The sequence below is a fragment of the Rhinoderma darwinii genome, chromosome 6 (assembly GCF_050947455.1).
Source record: "Rhinoderma darwinii isolate aRhiDar2 chromosome 6, aRhiDar2.hap1, whole genome shotgun sequence".
NCBI lineage: Eukaryota > Metazoa > Chordata > Amphibia > Anura > Rhinodermatidae > Rhinoderma > Rhinoderma darwinii.
The window spans coordinates 82,550,707-82,571,123 of NC_134692.1; the positions used below are offsets into that span (position 1 = coordinate 82,550,707).

Below are 20,417 nucleotides of genomic sequence, written 5' to 3' on the forward strand. Positions count from 1 at the left end.
CACACATAATACACGCCCAGTTGTACTTTTACTGTAAACACGCCCAGTTGTACTTTTGCAAGCCTCATTTGCATAAATATAAAAATGGTCATAACTTGGCCAAAAATGCTCGTTTTTTAAAAATAAAAACGTTACTGTAATCTACATTGCAGCGCCGATCTGCTGCAATAGCAGATAGGGGTTGCAAAATCTAGTGACAGAGCCTCTTTAAACTAGTTGTCTCATCAAAGACATTGATAGCATATTGCTAGGATATTCCAGCGATGTGCCAACAATGTATTTGATGAGACAACCCCTTTATTTGATGCATAGGTTGACATTTGAACATGATTTTACAGTGTGTATATAGATATAATTTATGTAAAAAGTTGAGTAACTTTGTAAACACATTCTGTTATAGCCCAGAGCAGTAACATAACAATCGCGGTCATAGGGTTGTTAACAGGCCCGGCAGGGAAGATCCCCTCAGGCTGCCACATCAGGCCTTGGCAATGGTCTGCGTTGCGGTGCATACAATGCCCTGACGCCAGATAGCGTCAAGACGTTGTATGTGACACAGTGAGGATTATTACTAATGGGGACAATCCATGGAGTCCTCGATATTTATAAGCTGTGACTAGCCCCGCCCACCCGCCGCTTATTGGCAGCTTTCTCCATGTTGCACGGTATGGGTAGATAACTGTCAATCAGTGGCCGGTTGGGGGGCGGGGGGGCTAGGAGCAGCTCATAAATACGTGCTACTGATCGTAGACAAGTAATACATAGTTTTGGCACTAATTTCTGCTGCCCTCACATAGGGCACCATGAAGCTGGTGACATTCCCTTTAAATGACATTTTACAATGTTTCACAGTTTAATTATACATAAAGTGTTACTCTGTAAATAATGGTTTTATTTATCTTTTACCAGTTTTTAATTGGCTGTTCAGACAAAATAAATAAATACGGAATTCTGCTGGACCCCTGTTACCAGAGAGCAGTGTAGTGTGGAAATACAGATGAAAGTTGTACCATAGTCCTTTTAGTATAATTTTTTTTGTCTTCGCTCATTTTTTCAGTTTTGGCAAAACAAAACATTTCATATTCTCACCTCATCTTTTTTGCAGCATCGGCAATACAAATAGTGCTGTCATGGCTCACCCAGGCCATGCGGTCTCCACTGTGAGAAAAGCAAACACTATGGACCCAACCACAGCTGCTACTGGACTCAAACATCAATTCACCAAAAGGCATCTTGGAACCCCATGGGGTAGGAGCTGGACGCTCCTCTACCTCTTTAATATATGATGAAAAAATCCTGTGAAGGAGATATATTGTGTGTCACAAACATCATAACAGAAGCTTTTATTTTACTATAAAATAAAATAAATTAGGATGTTTGTAACTAATCTAATGCTTTGAAAATTGGTTAACTCTATATACACTGTGCATTTATTTTTTTGATGGCACAGGAAAGGTCCAATCACTATTTATCATTTAAAGGGGTTGTCTACCTAAATGGACCCGGCCTATCCATGTATTACATTGGCAGTCATTAATTTAGATAGCTGCCATGTAATACTACAGTTACGGCTGGCACAGTGATTACAGCTGTTCGCTGAGGGTTTTAGAAGCTAGACCCGCAGAGATCATGTGATTGCTAGGCCACTTCATTCCAAAAAGAGTTAAAACTTCTTTGAATTATTTGCATTTTATTTAAAGGACTAGTCCACAATAAAGACTTTAGACTAGTCTGAAAAACATGTATTTGCAAAGAAACTGTATGACCAGTCATGTGCTGCTATGTGACACAACTCAAGTTGCTGATTTTTAAATTCAATATGGCCACACTTGTGATCTGGAGTTCTTTTACGGACTACAGCATGCCATAAATATTGCAAGGGGAGGGTAAGCATTGGCATTTGCATGAAGGGGAGTTCTGTCATATTGGTCAATTTGCTATAGAGAAAATTTTCTCTAAATGCTGTATATAAGCAAATAGCTTTATAATCAACTCATTATATACTGACCTCATCGTCGTTATCATTATATTTTCTACAGTTTGAGCTCAGCTCTACATCTAAAAAATAATGATGTTACCTGCTCTTAAAATCACTGGAGCCTGCAGCCAGAAGGACATTGTTTGGATGCCAGTCCAAGCTAAGAACTGTGGAGCGGATAGGCTTCTTGATATGTTTGCAGACCCACCTATGATAAAAAAAAAGTGCAAAAAGTTACATAATCACTAGTACTGCAAGATTAAATTTTGCATTAACATGTTCATCTCACATTAATATTAGGCAGTATTTACAGTTACCAGATTTTTTTCAATGTGCTTGATTTAGTTGCAGTTAGTACAGGTGAAAAAAAGACACATGCCTATTAAGTTCAACCAAGGGAAGGGAAAAAAGGGCAGGGATGAAACAGAAATTCTACACATTTACATAGTAGCTGATATTTTTTTGTTCTAGGAAATTATCTATGCCTTTGTAAAGCCATCTACTGTCCCTGCTCTGACCAGCTCCTGCGGTAGACTATTCCACAGATTCACAGTTCTCACAGTAAAGAAGGCTTGTCGCCTCTGCAGATTGAAACTTTTTTTTCTCCAGACGGAGGGAGTGCCCCCTTGTCTATTGGGGGTTTTAGATGGAGCAGGATTTGACTATATTTCTTGTATGGTCTATTCATATATTTATATAAGTTAATCGTGTCCCCCCTTAGTCGTCTCTTTTCAAGGCTAAATAGGTTTAATTCTTTTAATCTCTTCTCATAACTTACATTCTCCATGCCCCTTATTAGCTTCGTTGCTCTTCTTTGTATTTTTCCCAACTCCAGAGCATCTTTTCTATGAACTGGAGCCCAGAACTGAACTGCATATTCTAGATGAGGCCTCACTAATGCTTTGTAAAGTGGTAATATTATATCCGTCTCGCGATTCCATGCCTCTTTTAATACACGACAATATCTTGCTCGCCTTAGTAGCAGCTGATTGACATTGCATGCTGTTATTTAGTCTATGTTCTACAAGTACACCCAGTTCCTTCTCAACAAGTGAATTTCTCAGTATAGATCCCTCTAGCACATATGATGCATACAGATTGTTGGTACCCAGATGTATAAGGCCTTATTTACACGAACATGTGCGTTTTGCGCGCGCAAAAAATGCTGCGTTTTTTGCGCATTGCAGTTTCGTGTGTCATCAGTGTTTGGTGCGTGGCTGCGTGATTTTCCTGCATATGGCATCCTTATGACACGCGGTTTTGAGGTTTAGAAAATGAAATGAAGGAGGTGGTTTTATTTTTTCCCTTCATCTCTTGAACAACTGTTGCGCGAATCACGCGCAGCACACGGAAGTGCGTCCATGTGCTGCGCGTGATTTTCACACACACATTGACTTCATTGGGTGCGTGATGCGCAAAAAACGCTAAAGTATAGGTCATGCTGTGAGTTTCACGCAGCGGACACATGCTGCATGAAAAACATAGAATGTCCCAATGAAACACGTTCGTGTAAATAAGGCTTAACTCTAACATAACATAACATAACCGGTGACCATTCAGAGTAGGAATCATTAATCACAACTCACTGGATACAGTCCTTGAGCCAATTTTCAATCCAATTACAAACTATACTTTCTAAACCTATAGTCCTTAATTTACCCATTAGACGTCTATAAGGGACAGTGTCAAATGCCTTTTCAAAGTCCAAAAACACTATATCCACAGCGGCACCTGTGTCTAGGCTTCCGCTCACCTCTTCATAAAAACAAATCAGGTTGGTTTGACAAATTCTGTCCTTGGTAAACCCTTCTGGCAGTCACTTACAATGTTATTTTTTGTCACATACTCCTGTATATAGTCCCACAACAGCCCCTCAAACATTTTTCCCACGATGGATGTTAAGCTTACTGATCTATAATTACCAGAGGAAGACCTAGAGCCCTTTTTGAAAATAGGCCAGTCTCTTACCAGTCACTAGAGAACCTTTGAATATTATGAAGAGGGGGACAGTAATAACTGAACGAAATTCTTTAACTGCTTCCCGACCGCCAACAGAAAATGCACGTTGGCGCTAGCTGGGCTCTGTGCAGCGCCAACGTGAATTCACAATATGTGTCAACAGAGCGATCTGGGGTCTCAGAGTGGCGCTGACACACGTATCGCGCTGTCAACAACTGCCTCTGGTCCGGAGACACGATCGGGACCGGATTGGTCCAGGTCCCGATCATGTAACATTGCAGGGAAAGTTTGTTGTATGGCAACCAGAGGCCATACATTGGCATCTGGGACTGCCATGCATGGAAGCCTACGAGGACCAGCCAAAGGCTTCCTGTCAGAGTCACACTGACAGTTATAATACATTACACTACATAGGTAGTGTACTGTATTATAGCAGCGATCAGAGCTGCAGGTCTTTAAGTTCCCTAGTGGGACAAAAAAAAAAGTTAATAAAAATCTTTCATAAAAGTGCAAAAATAAAAGTTAGAAGTTACAAAAACAAAAACTGTTTTTTTTTCCTATAAGTCTTTTATTATAGGAAACAAATGAAAACGTTTAAAAAAGACTCAAAATATAAAGTTATTTTTTCCCGTACTGTGAACACTGCAAAAAACATTACCAGAATCGCTATTTTCTTTACTGAAAAATAAAGGCGTTACAGCTTTCAAGAATATGGTGACACAAAAAATTAATTATTTTATATAAAAGTTATTTTATTGCGCAAAAGCTGCAAAAAATAAAAAAAAACTATATACATATAGTATCTCCGTAATCGTATCAACCTGCAGAATAAAGTAAAAGTGTCATTTATAGCACACGGTGAACGCCGTAAAAAATAAAGCATTTAAAACGTTTTTTGGTGACCTAGCTCTCAAAAAAAATTAATAATAGTGATTGTAAAGGGAAGTGTCCCTATATATATATATATATATATATATATATATATGTGTGTGTGTATATATACAGTGTATATGTGTATGTATATATATATATATATATATACACATATATATAATATATATGTGTATTTATAATACATATAATGTATCATGAGCCAGGGCTGTAACAACAACAGCCCTGGTCATGAATGCGGTTCTAAGCGAAGCAGGGCAATTAGCATTGCCCTGCTTTGTTTGGAAACCATGGAGACAAGGGATAGTTATCCCCTGTCTCCATTTCAAGTCTCCCGCGCGCACGGACTGTCTCGTGCGGGCGCTCATGAGTCGGCAGGTGATACATTATCACCATGCCGACCCATGCTAGCCAGGGGCAAGCGCCACATCCCCCGCTGCGAGCGTACCGACAGGGTTAAATAGCCCTGCGTCGGTACGCTCAGGAGCCGAAGCTAGCTGGAGCTAGCAGAAGACCAGCTGAGAGCTGCCTGCATGCCTCACCAACGAACGAATGGCTCACCTCTCTCTCATCCAACGAACTGCTATGGCTCCTGCTTCTGCCTCTGCTTCTGCTCCACCAACAAGAGTCACAGTATCAAGTGTAGCAATAGCTACACTTAACCCTGTCTCTCCCTGTCTCCTCCTGCTGTAATCTTTGCTTCCCTGAGTTAACCCCTTGCTCTCCCTGAGTACTGTCCAAGAGTCCCTAAGTTCCCTGAGTTAACCCCTTGCTCTCCCTGAGAACTGTCCCTACTCCCCCTGAGTAAGTTAACCCTTGCTTCCCTGAGTTAACCCCTTGCTCTCCCTAAGTTAACCCTTGCTTCCCTGAGTCCCTGAGTTAACCCCTTGCTCTCACTGAGTACAGTCCCTACTGTCCCAGACTCTGAGTAACCCTGTGTTCCCTAAGTTCACCCTTGCTGCCCTAAGTACCCTGCAGTGACCCTTGACCTGCACATCCCTAGATACACAGAAACCCATTCCCCTCGTTCCTCCTTATCCCGTATTAACCGTTAGTGTATAGGGAAAGTTAGATTAGGAGGAAGTGGGATAGAGATAGTGAGCGTGTGATAATCACAAGTAACTTATGTGTATTGTGTTGTAACGTAACTGTATTCTGTGTATGTTTAGGTAAGTGGGTGGTGGTATAATTAGGATTGTGATACCGTGTTTATACTGTACTGTGATTAGTTACTGTATTATATATATGAGAGTGATTACTGTATGTTAATAAATATTACCTTATTTACTATACGGTCTTATTCCCTTGAGTAGCCGCTAAAGCAATTAGATCGACGTTAGCATAAGGAAAAGGTAGGGGAACTAGGCATAACCCTAGTGACCCTGTTTATACAGGCGGTATTAATAGTGGGTGTCACTAACCAGTGAATCCCGCTAATACCCCACCCCCTTTAACAGTGATCAAAAAGTTGTATGGACCAAAAATTGGTACCAATAAAAACTACAACTTGTCACGCCAAAAATAAGCCCTCACACCGCTCAATCAACCAAAAAGTAAAAAAGATCTGGCTCTCAGAATATGGTGAAACAAAACAACTTACTTTTTAACAAATAGTTATTTCTTCGTAAAAGTAGTAAGATATAAAAATAACAATATATATTTGGTATCACCGTAATTGCATTTAGCCGCAGAATAAAGTAAAGTTGTCATCTTTACCGCACGGTGAACGTCGTAAAAACTAAACCAGAAAAACAATGGAGGAATCACAGTTTTTTCCAGTTTCAGCCGGCAAAGAATTTTATTTTCAATTTCCCAGTACATTATATGGTACTTTAAATGGTGTCAATAGAATCTACAACTCCTCCCACAAAAAATAGGCCCTCACACCACTCTATTGACAGAAAAATAAAAACGTTATGGCTCTTAGAAGGCGGGGACTGAAAAACTAAAATGGATTAATCCTGAAAGGGTTCATTAATTTCTAATAAAAAAACATTATGACCACATGTGGGCTGATGTCGTAGTAGGGAGAAATGGCTTTCAAACCATTGGGGTGCTTTTTCTCCTTTATCCTTTGTAAAACTGGAAATGTCAACATTTTAGTTGAAAAAATTTGGATATTCTTTTTCACAGCCTAATTCCACTTTATTCTGCAAAAAACCTGTGGGGTCAAAATGCAAAATATATCTCTAGAAAAATTCCTTGAGGGCTGTAGCTTCAAATATGAGGTCACTTTTGGGGGTTTCCACTGTTTTGGCACCACAAGACCTCATCCAACCAGACATGGTGCCGAAAATATATTCTAAAAAAAGGAGGCTCCAAAATTCTCTAGGTGCTCCTTTGCTTCTGAGGCCGGTGCTTCTGTCCAATAGCACACTAGGGCCACATGTTTCTATAAACTGCAGAATCTGGGCAATAAATATTGAGTTGCATTTCTCTAGTAGAACCTTCTGTGTTACATAAAAAAATGTATTACAATTGAATTTCGGCAAAAAAAAATGAAATTTGTTAATTTCACCCCTACTTTGCTTTAATTCCTCTGAAACGCCTAAACGGTTAAAACACTTTCTGAATGCTGTTTTAAATGCGTCAGGGGTGCAGTTTTTAAAATGGGGCAAGTTATGGTGGGGCTTCTAATATATAGACCCCTCAAAGTCACATCAGAACTGAACTGGTCCCTGAAAATGTGAGAAATTGCTGCTAAAGTTGTAATCCTTGTAACGTCCTAGAAAAATAAAAGGATGTTCAAAAAATTATGCAGACATAAAGTAGACATATGGGAAATGTTAATTAGTAACTATTTTATATGGTGTTACGATCTGTCTTACAAGCAGATACATTTAAATTCAGAAAAATGCAAATTTTCTCAAACTTTTGCTAATTTTCACACATAAATATTGAATTTATCGACCACATTTATTTCACTAACATAAAGTACAATATGTCACGAGAAAACAGTCTTGGAATCGCTTGGATAGGTAAAAGCATTCCCAAGTTATTATCATATAAAGTAACACATGTCCGATATGAACAAATCCTCTGTGTCCACAAGACCAAAACAGGATCAGTCCTGAAGGGGTTAAGAACGTAGTTCAGTCCTTGTGCACATTTATTTTATTTATCTTAGCTTGGACCATATCTACATTCAGCCAATTCAGTATATTATTTGATGCATTAACAGCACTGGCACCGGCGATATCTGCTCCTCTTTCTTCTGTTGTATATACAGAGCTAAAGAACCCATTTAGTAACTCTGCCTTCCCTTGATCCCCTGTGACCAACTCCCCATTACCACTATTTAGGGGTCCTACATGTTCAGACCTTGGCTTTTTCTCATTTATATACTTGAAGAATTTTGGAGATTTGTTTTGCTAATATTGGCAACATGCCTTTCATTTTGTATATTTGCTGATTTTATAACTTTTTTTGAATTTTTGTATTTTTGAAATGCCCTTTTTTTGTTCATATATTGCCCTTTTTACAGAAGGTATAAGCCATGTGGGGTTTAATTTTAGTCATTTATACTTGTTACCTATTGGAATAAATGTTGCACTATAATTATGCAAAGTAGATTTTAAGATCTCCCATTTATCATTTGTACCATTATTTGACATTAGTTCTTCCTGAATTGCAGCCCTCATCCTGGGGAAATTGGCCTTCTTAAAATTAAGTGTTTTTGCCCTCCCAGCCTGTTTGTTTAAATGGTAAAATGCAACTATATTGTGTTTACTGTCACCGAGGTTAACGAACAATGACATTCCCAACAAGCTCGCATTATTAGAAATGACCAGATCCAACAGAGCTTCACCTCTAGTCGGGTCTTCCACAAACTGGGCCATAAAATTGTCCTGAAACAGGTTGAATTAATTTCTCCCCTATGCAGTTGTAGCTGAACTATGACACCAATTTATATCCGGGTAATTAAAATCTCCCATTACCACTACAGTTCCCCTCTGTGCTGCCTGCTCCTTCTGTTTATATAGCTTCCATGTCTTCAGTTATATTGGGGGGGGGGGGTCTAAAGATTACACCAAAAATATTTTTCCCAGGGTTTACCTCCCTTTGTAATTACACCCCCAAGGTTTCAACCTCCTCACAATCTTCACCCTCTAATGTCTCTTTCAAACTCCCCTTCATATCACTTCTCACATACAGACATACACCACTGCCTTTCCTATTTGCCCTGTCTTTCCGAAACAGTGTAAAACTGTAGATTTACAGCCCAGTCGTGTAAAGAGTCTAGCCATGTTTCAGCAACACCAACTATATCTATATTTTCCTCCAGTACCAAGGCCTCCAGCTCCCCTATTTTGCTAGCTAGACTTCTGGCATTTATGAACTTACACTTTAACTTGCCTTTCAATTTTTCACATTCAGTATCAGAAATGTGATTACTTAACATTTTGTGGGCATTTTTATCTTCAATGATGTTTTGTAATAAAAGGATCTCCTTATCCTGTTGCCTAATCCTCTCCCCACAGTCTAATTGTCGCCCCACCAATATAGTGTCTCTCTAACCTAACTACCCCTTTATTTTCTACTTTGACCGCCCTCCTCAGCCCTAGTTTAAATACTCCGCCACCCCAGCTAGAATTCTCTCCCCCAGCACAGCGGACCCCCTTCCATTCAGGAGCAATTTGTGCAGAATACAGTTTGTACCCCTAATGAATAGTCAGCCCAGTGCTCAAGGAACACAAAGCCTTCTCCTCTACACCAAGACTTAAGCCATGCATTTAACCTCTCGAGCTCCCACTGTCTTTCCTGTGATGCGCATGGCACAGGCAGCATTCCAGAGAATACTTCCTTGGAGGTCCTTCTCTTCAGCTTGTAGACTAGTTCTTAAATTTTTTTCCTAAGGCTCCTCCACCTACAATGTATTGTGACGTTGGTTCCCACATGGACCACGACAGCTAGATCATCACCAGCCCCCCCCCCCAGTAATTTATCCACCCGTTCCACCACAAGCTGAACCCTGGCACCAGGCAGACAGCAAAGGTCTTCGCGACAAATTATTTTATCCGACTTCCTGATTACAGAATCCCCTACAACTACTAATTGTCTTTCCTTACCTGCATTACCATGCCACTGACTACTAGTTGGGCTGTTCTCCTGGCTATTATGGAGATCAGGATCCACTAGGGCCGCCATTTCTGAGACTGTCACCCTCGCATCATCACCGAACTTGGCAATTTTGCTTGGAATAACAGAAACAGGCTTGGCATTTTTTTTTCTGGGACCCCTTTCTACTGCTCCTAACTACATTAACCCAGCTATTTGCCTGATGCTGCTGACCCATGTCTTCACCCTCCAGATCTACCCCCCTAACTCTGTGCTCAGTGAGCAGCATGCTCCGCTCAAGATTGTCAATCGCCCCCAGTGTTGCATTTTGCTTCTCCAGATCTGTAATGCGAGCTTCCAAGTGAACAACATGCTCACATCTGCCACACACGTATTCACCCTGGAACTCCTGCTCCAGTCGTGCATACACATGGCTAACTGTGCACTGAAGAAACCTCCAATCTTACTATCCATTATCCCAGTTACAAAGAGCAGTGAACAATTGAAAAAGTAAAAGAAAAGAACTTACAGGGGCTCTAACTGCGGTTTATTAACTCCACTTAGGGTGCGTTCGCATATGTCAGTTGTATCAGCATCAGTTTTTTATGTCTCTCAAGTGATTACAACTGATGCAAAAACGGATGCAAAAATGCATCAGTTGCCATCAGGCTTTTTCAAAATTTTTACTACAAAACCATCAGTTGTCGTTAGTTGTCATGAGTTTTGAACATCAGTTTTTACCACAATGATCCACCAAAAAGGCAGTCTAGGGTCTGAAAATGTGAAAGTTTTATAAGAGTGGTGCATAGTTTGTGATAGATTGGATACATGATAGATTAGGTACGTGTTGTGTTCCATGTCACGGCTCTCCTTCTCTGCTCCGGCCTTGGCGCTACACTGAAGTCTGACACACACATCGTAATGTCATGTGAGTCATATTCAGCGCAGTGCCAAGGCTGGCGCCAAGAGAGAGAGCCCAGAAGCCAGCTCCTGTCCACTGACCTCAGATCAAATCTTCGAAACAGCCATGGGAGCCTGAAAAGACGCCAAACACTAGCCATAACTTCAGTGAGTAGATAGTTTTTGGCGCCTTTACAGCTACCCAAACCCACCCTACCAGTAAAGGATCTGCCAGACACAGCTTCTGTGTCGACGCCCGTGGGTAATCAGTCTGCACCTGCTCCTAAGTCTGAGAGAGTGACACGATCTTCTACCAGTCAGGCTGGGAGGCTGAGGAGTGGGAGAGCCTATCACAGCCTGGCCAGACGGAGCTAGCTCCCGCCCTCTGTCTATTTATACCTGAATTTCCTGCTCCTCCTTTGCCTGTGATTCTTCCTGTTTCCTGGCTCTGCTGCTCCTGCTATGATTATTGACCTTGCTTCATTTTTGACCCTGGCTTTACTGACTACGCTCCTGCTCTGCGATTTGTACCTCGTGCACTCCTGGTTTGACTCGGCTCGTTCACTACTATTGTTGCTCACTGTGTTGCCGTGGGCAACTGCCCCATTTCCCTTAGCTTCTGTGTACCTTTGTCTGTTTGTCTGTAGTGCACTTATTGAGTGTAGGGACCGTCGCCCAGTTGTACGCCGTTGCCTAAGACGGGCCGTTGCAAGTAGGCAGGGACTGAGTGGCGGGTAGATTAGGGCTCACCTGTCTGTATCCCTACCCCGACATTACATAATAACAGGCCCATATACCTTTTCTACTCTGGTCCCTGACACAACTATGAACCCCCTTGAGACCCTGGCTCAGCAAATGCAGGGCCTCTCCCTACAGGTCCAAGCCCTGGCTCAGAAGGGCAACCAGCATGATGCTACCCTGGTAGTGCCCCCAACCTCACCTCTTGAACCCCACCTCAAGTTGCCTGACCGGTTCTCAGGGGACCGGAAGACTTTTTTCTCCTTTCGGGAGAGTTGTAGGCTCTATTTCCATTTAAAGCCCCACTACTCAGGTTCTGAGAGCCAGCGAGTGGGTATAATTATGTCCCGGCTCCAGGACGGGCCCCAAGAATTGGCCTTCTCCTTGGCTCCTGACGCCCCTGAACTTTTCTCTGTTGATCTTTTTTTTTCGCTCTCGGGCTCATATATGACGAGACTGACAAGACTGCCTTTGCCGAGAGTCAGCTGGTGACCTTACGTCAGGGTAAGAGACCCGTTGAGGAGTACTGTTCTGACTTTAGGAAGTGGTGTGTAGCTTCTCGGTGGAATGACCCTGCCTTGAGGTGCCAGTTTAGATTGGGTCTGTCGAACGCCCTAAAAGACCTGTTAGCTATCCCTCTTCTGACTCCCTAGATCAGGTTATGGCTTTAGCGGTATGTCTTGACCGACGTCTCAGGGAACGACGACTGGAACGTTTTTGTGCCTTCCCCTCTGACCCCCCCATGATGGCTCCCGAGGTTCCATTGCTTCATTCTTCCACGGAAAACTCGGATGAACCTATGCAACTCGGGGCCTCCGTCTCTCCCCAACAACGTAGAGAGTTCCGCAGGAAGAATGGTCTCTGCTTCTACTGTGGGGATGACAAGCATCAAGTGAACAACTGTCCTAGGCATAAGAATAAGCAGCCGGAAGAACTTCTGCGCCTAACTGACCATCGGGGAGGTCATTTGGGCGTACAGGTATTTCCGATATATATGAAACCTAATAAGATCTTGCTTCCCTTTCAGGTCTCTTTTGAGGGTAGGTCTGCCACCGTCAGTGCCTTCGTGGATTCAGGGTCTTCTGCTAATATTATGTCTGTGGAATTTGCTATGTCTCTAGCTATGCCATTGATTGACTTGCCTAAACCTGTCCCGGTAGTGGGTATCGACTCCACTCCTCTTGCTAGTGGTTATTTTACACAGCATACCCCTGTTTTTGAACTCCTTGTTGGCTCCATGCATTTGGAGCAGTGCTCTGTACTGGTTATGCAGGGATTATCGTCCGATTTGGTTTTAGGCCTTCCCTGGTTGCAGATGCATAATCCCACTTTTAACTGGCATACTGGGGATCTTACCAAATGGGGTAATGAATGCATGACGTCATGTTTTTCTGTTAATTTTCTCTCTCTCCCTGAGGAGGTGAACACTCTACCTGAGTTTATTCAGGACTTCGCTGATGTTTTTTCTAAAAAGGCCTCCGAAGTGTTACCTCCTCATAGAGAATTCGATTGCGCAATCGATTTGGTACCAGGAGCTAAGCTCCCTAAGGGTAGGATATTTAATCTCTCTTGTCCCGAACGTGAAGCCATGAGAGAGTATATCCAGGAATGCCTGGCCAAGGATTACATTCGCCCCTCTACTTCTCCGGTAGGTGCTGGCTTCTTCTTCGTAGGGAAGAAGGATGGTGGTCTTAGGCCGTGCATTGACTACCGAAACTTGAATAAGGTCACTGTAAGGAACTAGTATCCCCTTCCTTTGTTTCCTGATCTAAGTTTGATCTACGGGGGGCTTATAACCTTGTCCGCATCAAAGAGGGGGATGAGTGGAAGACTGCATTTAACACGCCCGAAGGTCATTTCGAATACCTCGTCATACCCTTTGGTTTGTGTAATGCTCCCGCGGTCTTCCAGAATTTCATAAATGAGATTTTAAGAGACTACCTGGGGGTATTTCTTGTAGTGTACCTTGATGACATACTTGTGTTTTCCAAGGACTGGTCCTCCCACATTGAGCATGTCAGGAAAAAATTTGCTCCCCGATATATAGGGCCGTACAAGGTCATTGAAGTCCTTAACCCTGTCTCCTTCCGACTGGAGTTACCCCCGTCTTTTCGAGTACACAACGTGTTTCATGCCTCCCTCCTTAAACGCTGCTCCCCGTCCTTGGCTCCCTCAAGAAAACCTCCGGTCCCTGTTCTCACCCCTGAAGGGGTAGAATTCGAGGTGGCCAAGATTGTGGACAGCAGGATCGTCCAAGGCTCCCTCCAGAACCTGGTCCGTTGGAGAGGATACGGGCCTGAGGAGAGGATTTGGGTACCCGCCCGGGATGTTCACGCTGGGGTATTGCTCAGGAGCTTCCATCTTCGCTTCCCCAATAAGCCAGGTCCACCTAGAAATGGTCCAGTGGCCCCTCTTAAAAGGGGGGGTACTGTAAAGGATCTGCCAGACACCGCTTCTGTGTCGAGGCCCGTGGGTAATCAGTCTGCACCTGCTCCTAAGTCTGAGAGAGTGACACGATCTTCTACCAGTCAGGCTGGGAGGCTGAGGAGTGGGAGAGCCTATCACAGCCTGGCCAGATGGTGCTAGCTCCCACCCTCTGTCTATTTATACCTGCATTTCCTGCTCCTCCTTTGCCGGTGATTCTTTTCTGTTTCCTGGCTCTGCTGCTCCTGCTATGATTATTGACCTTGCTTCATTTTTGACACTGGCTTTACTGACTACGCTCCTGCTCTGCGATTTGTACTTCGTGCACTCCTGGTTTGACTCGGCTCGTTCACTACTATTTTTGCTCACTGTGTTGCCGTGGGCAACTGCCCCATTTCCCTTAGCTTCTGTGTACCCTTGTCTGTTTGTCTATCGTGCACTTATTGAGCGTAGGGACCGTCGCCCAGTTGTATGCCGTCGCCTAGGACGGGCCGTTGCAAGTAGGAAGGGACTACCCACCCCAAATCACATAGGGATTCACACAACAGGGTTTGGGTGTCGGCTGTTAAAAACAGACGGCTGCTGCTGCGGCTGCTGAGTCGCCGGGCCCGGGCGCTTCTGAAACAAGCAGGGGAAGGGAGCCAGCGCAGTGCCCACTTCCACCTGCTTGGGTGATGCGCACAGGTCGCACACCCCTAAGGCCGGCCCTGGGTAGGAGGGTAGCTGCCAGGGTCCCCGCCTGGAGCGGAATCCCCGGCAATGCTATGACCGGGGATTCTGATCCTAGCTCACGTCCACCTTCCTGCCGGGTGCTGCCGGAAGGTTGATGCGGCAGCACCCGGCGTATATCCGGCCACAATTAAAATAGATATGATAGGGTGCCGGACCTCCCTGGGAGCCGGAACCAAAAACTTTGCAGGTAAAGTTTTTAGATCCGGCTCCCAGGGAGGTCCGGTGCCATAGGGCGCCACACCTGATGTCCCCTGTGTCAGAACAGATCCCATAAAAAGCTATGGGATCCGTTCTAGCATCAGTTTGCCACCGGATTTTCTTCAAAACGCCAGAGGTAAACTGAAGCGGACGCCGTACATATGTGAACGGCCTCTAAGTCCAGCAAGCGCAAAATGAGTTCAGCAGGTTAATTTAAAGCACCTGAGAGCAATTAACCCCTCCCCCTAACTGGGTGCACAGCAGAAAAGAAAAAATGTTTTTAAAGGGTTTTAAATAGTGTCAGTAGTTAGAAAACAAGCTGCACACAAAAAAAAAAAAACCCTTGCTATCTTCTATTTGAAAGCACTCAATCCATGTACTGAATCACACAAAGCAGCACACTCCCGGTTTATTAACTCCACTTATTTCACAAGCCACTTTGTCCACCAAGCTCAGTCAGAGCGAGATTATGGTATTCCCATTTTGTTATTAGATATAACTAGAACTCTGAGGTCCATGAGGCACACCCTGTAAGAAGGCCTTTAGGTCCCCTGCACACGGCCGTAGCCGCGTTCACACTCCGTGAATACGGACACGGATGGGCGCTGACCGTCACCGGCATTTGCGGGCCGTGCTCCTATTATGAAGTATAGCACGGTTCGCAAAATAAAAATATAGGACATTCCTATTTTTTGCGGGTCATTTCTACGGCCCGGATACTTTCGGGATGGTGTTAGTGGGCCATGGAAACAAATGGATCAGTATTTTGATCCAGGTATGTAGTTTCTGACCTTAATTATGAACTAACCTGTGGGTGAGGTAGTGCAGTAAGAGGTGCTTTCAGACTCTTAGATATAGCGTACAAAGAAATAAGCACTAGTCCAAACGATAATTTTGAAAAGTAGAAAATTGTATTTGTGTTTTTCAATGTCAATTGACAGAAGTAAGTGCAAAAAAATAGCCAAATATAAATGTAATCTATCACCCATTAAAGGTCCTGGAAATGTCCCGGTTAGATTTCTATAATCCTCTTCTCAGTTTAGATCCAGGGCTTTACACCGATAGCAGAGACACCACGTGTGGGGAGTTGGCGTCTGACAACACCTGTGCGACGTTTCGGGGGACCGCCCCCTTTCTCAAGCATGAGAAGCATCGGTGTAAAGCCCTGAGAAACTGAGAAGAGGATATATTACATTTATATTTGCCAATTTAATTGCGGATCAAAATTACGGTCGTGTGCATGGGGCCTTATACAGTTTCACTCCGAATCATACAGCACAGAAAACCATACAGAATACGGGATCTATGGCAATGGAGACCGTTCTGACTGGATTTCCCATAGAATGCGCAGCTTAGACTCTTGGAGTCTGCTCCAATATCTAGCCTCCACAAGCCAAAACATGTTCAGCTATGTCAGTTTGAAATCATCAGGACATCTTTTTAGTCTCTGGATGTAAACTATTAAGTTTGCCATTTGCTGGAAGCAAGCAGGGATCTTAAAAACGGTGAGGAATTAAAACACAAAGCATATTGGAAATGTACATAACTTTTTATGAGGGTTAATAATATCTGTATTCCTCTGTAATATGTAAATGCTGTCATGGAAAACTAAATGTATGGCTCAGCAAAGGACTAAAAAATATTTACCAGTCATTTTCTTGCTCAAAATAACATATTGAGATGAGCCTTGAACCACTGCCCACTGCAAACTTGTTTTCTTTTGGGGACCACTTCACGCATCGAGCAGCGCGGTTTATTCTGAGTATGACAAGAGTTGGCTTCCATGTATTGTTTCGCAAAGTCCAGACATAGGCATTTCTGTCAGTGCCACATGTCACAATACGGTTACTCTCAGGAGCCCAATCAATACCTAGGGAAGAATGTAAAAATGATGTCTTTAAAAGTCAAGTCTCATCTATACAGCCACCTATCAAGTAATGTGATAATTACTGTAGACAACATAAACAGGATAGTAGACCTGTCTTATACAGTAAAAAGTTAACAACTCAACCTGATGGCATTAAGATGGATCTGTTACTATAAACTACAAGAAGCATGTAGTAGTCATTAGTTAGTTGTGCCCAATAAACAACTGCTACCTACCCCCCCATCTCTCCCTTTTCCAGGCTGCAACTTGAAATATATAAATTGTACTCAATCCCACTGAACCAACAGTGTCAAGGGCAGATCTAATTTGTTAAGTACTTACTTTTTAACTCTTCTTAATAACTGTACATCTGCTGCTTCACAAAGAGAAGGGATACAATCTCTTACCTGTGACTTGTCCGTTGTGTTCTTTCAGCTCTTGAATTTTGGTCCATTTATCTCCATCCTTTTTGTAAATATGAACATCATGACTGTTCGGACAAAAAGCAATTTCTGGGAAAATGAAAACACATTGAATGGAATGATGTGCTATTTTGCCTAGGTCTAAAGGCAAGATACTTGCAATGCCATGTGTACAGAATTCTAATTACAGTTATAACTGGTGTACATCAGATGAAAATCCTAAGTAGATCAATGACAATGTGCATCTCTGACATTAATGTCTTTCATGTTCTAACCAGTGGGTAAAACAAAATAAATTGGCCTATTGTTGTGTGAACTATTTCACAGACATACTGAAAAAGTAGCAATACAACAGCTAATAATACTTAAAACATCTAAAGGCTCTGCAGGATTCAAAACAACATACTTCATATAAAATACATTTATAAATACCAGACCAAAAAGTCCATCTGCCAAATGTAATATCTAAAGTAGGCAAAGTGCAAAAGCCATCATTAGACTAGAGTGGAAATCTGATCATTCTGAAAGACTCTAGGGCTGGTCACTACATAGTTTAACAAAGTCTCCCTTTTACTCACAGTCACTGACAGTAAGGAGGCAGAGACTGTGGTCCTAGGAAGGTGGGCAGTAGGAAACTTCTGCAGTCTTGGTGACTATGCAATAATCTCACTCCTTGTCTTCCCTCTCCAAAGCCAGGCCTGGGAAGGTGCAAACAGTTTACAGAGCACCACAAAATCTGCACGCCATTCAATCTTTTGTATAGACTGGTATGTATTGTACTATCTGTGCCTGTTCTCCAGACTTTATAGTTTCAATTAGACTTGGTTATACCATATCACTCCCAAATTCTTTGGAAATAATTCTCTAAGTGATGGCCACTAATACACATTTTTAGGCAAGGAAGATTACAGCTTCTTATTTGATACTCTGGAGTCATTAATTGTCGTCCCTTCAATGACTGCCTAAACTACATATATATATATAATATATATTTTACCTTGTACTAAACACAGCAACTCTGCACATATTTATTTCTATGGCTTATATAGCTCCAACATAATTCTGAAGCACTGTCAACAGTAGAGCTTTACAGTCTAAATTTCCTATCTGTATTTTTTTGGAGTGTGAGTGGAAACTCATGCTAACATAAGGAGAATATACAAATTGCCCTTGGTGAGATTTGAACCCAGGACGGAGTCACTTAACCACCATATAATTTCATCCTCCAAGTAAAAGCAGAGGGTTTTATCAAAGGGTCCTATTAAACAAGCAGATATTCTTCCACAAACTAGCGTCGAACGATGATTTAGCATGTCGTTTGTGTTAGAAAAATGGTCTATTACATGTGACAATAACTGCGAAAGATTTCCACTGTTCAGTCGTAACTGCGATCGTTGCTCGTTCGCCCATACAGCAATTACACACACAGATTATTTTACTTGTAGGTGGTGTGACAAGGAATGATCTGCTAACGACCAGATTTCTGATTAGATGACGGGATTTGGCAGCGACTAACAAACTTTCACTCAGGCCAATGCGGCCGATCTGCAGAAACCCAATGATTTATCGCTCGTTGTTCGATTGTTGCACGCTATTACACGTGACTATTATCTCTTTGATTTGAACGATTATACGAAAATTCATACGTTAATCGCTCTGACTAATAGAGTATTAAAACACATGCTAAATCTTAGTGGAATCAGGGTACTACCACCTGTAGACATTTTTGCATATATCATCGTTGTCTGACCTTGTGTCGGTTTTATTGAGAGTTAAGAGTTTGAAAATTATAAAGGTTCATTTAAAAATGCAGCAAGATGTCCGATTATTATATATCAATTTTCTTGCTGCATACCTACAAATAACTAAATGCATTTAACATCTTACACAGTATGATTTTATTCATTATGTACAATAGAAATACTAAACTTATATGAGTTAGTTGGCAAAGTTTCACATACGCTATCCTAAACATCAGATTGCCAAATCAAGTAGATTAATTATTTTCTGTTGCATATATAGCACCAACGTATTCCACAGGGCTGTACAGAGATTATCACTCACACCAGTCCCATTCCCCCAAAGGGCCCACACACTAATTTCCCTATGTCAAATACACACACACTCACACACTCACACACTCACACACTCACACACACACAAACAAACCCTAGGACCAATTAAATAGGAAGCCAATTAACCGATCTGTTAATTTATTTTTTGGAGTGTGGGAGGAAAACCCATGCAAACACAGTTAGAACATACGAACGCCATGTAGATGTTGCCCTTGGTTGGATTTGAACCCCACTGCTGCAAGGCAACAATGCTAACTACTGAGCCACCATGCGTATTGCCTATTTCAGAAACCTCTGTGTACTACCTGTGTATACAAGGTTCATATTATATTGCTGATATTCGTATTCTATATTGTTGCCTCATCATTTCTATTCCATAAACCCTTTGCTCTATATGGCATACTATAGTAATTTCAGAACTTACGAGTTGCATCCTTATTCCAAGCATGGCAGCTTATTGGTTCCAAGAGGAAGCTGTGAAACGCCATTTCTATGTATAGAAGAAAAAAAGAACTATTTAAAACATTATCATAAATAAATAGACACTTTCCAAGGTAACCAGACATAGGTAAGTGTTTTGAAAAGAAGAAATTGGCCAGATAAATTGCAATGGATGCATCAGGGAGGATTAGGGTTTAGTTTTAGCAGATCATGTGCAGATGAACTCAATCTTGGTTTAATGTCTTGGGTGGTAAACATATTGTAACTAACAAAAAGCTGTCAATTGCTGCCCTACAAGGTGGAGTAGAAGAAGCAGCATACAACGCCATATCATAAGCCATAATAACGAAAAATAATAGTGGATTATTGTTTTTTTTCTGAACAGATAGAACAGATAGAACAGATAAATGTGTATGTCTACAGAAGCCTTAAGAAACAATTTAGTTCTAATATTTATCTTTAGAAACAAGTGAGACAAGGCCAGTATTAGTGAGGTAAGGCCAGTATTTGTGAGGTAAGGCCAGAATTAGTGAGGTAAGGCCAGAATTAGTGAGGTAAGGCCAGCATTAGTGAGGTAAAAACAGTATTGGTAAAATAATTATTTTATTCCGAAGACGACTTGTTTTTTGCTTCTCTTCAAATCATTGTCAATGCTATAATGAGCTTGCATATTACTCAAAATAAAAGTAATTTGAGGAAACATTTGTGGCTGTACAAAGTAATTAATATGTTCC

At 42.1% G+C, this 20,417-nt stretch overlaps 1 protein-coding gene across 5 annotated transcripts in view; it reads right to left on the reverse strand.

Annotated features, from left to right (window-relative positions):
* Window positions 1-20,417, reverse strand: part of ARPC1B (actin related protein 2/3 complex subunit 1B) — a 75,794-nt gene that overhangs the window by 14,558 nt on the left and 40,819 nt on the right. For all 5 annotated transcript variants that reach the window (XM_075829991.1, XM_075829992.1, XM_075829990.1 and 2 more), the window contains 5 exons: window positions 19,667-19,732; window positions 17,153-17,257; window positions 16,526-16,748; window positions 2,079-2,186; window positions 1,090-1,296 (listed from right to left, as the gene is read on the reverse strand). In XM_075829991.1, coding sequence (XP_075686106.1) covers window positions 1,090-1,296; window positions 2,079-2,186; window positions 16,526-16,748; window positions 17,153-17,257; window positions 19,667-19,730 — 707 coding nt within the window. In that variant the 5' untranslated portion in view covers window positions 19,731-19,732. The remainder of the gene's footprint in view (window positions 1-1,089; window positions 1,297-2,078; window positions 2,187-16,525; window positions 16,749-17,152; window positions 17,258-19,666; window positions 19,733-20,417) is intronic.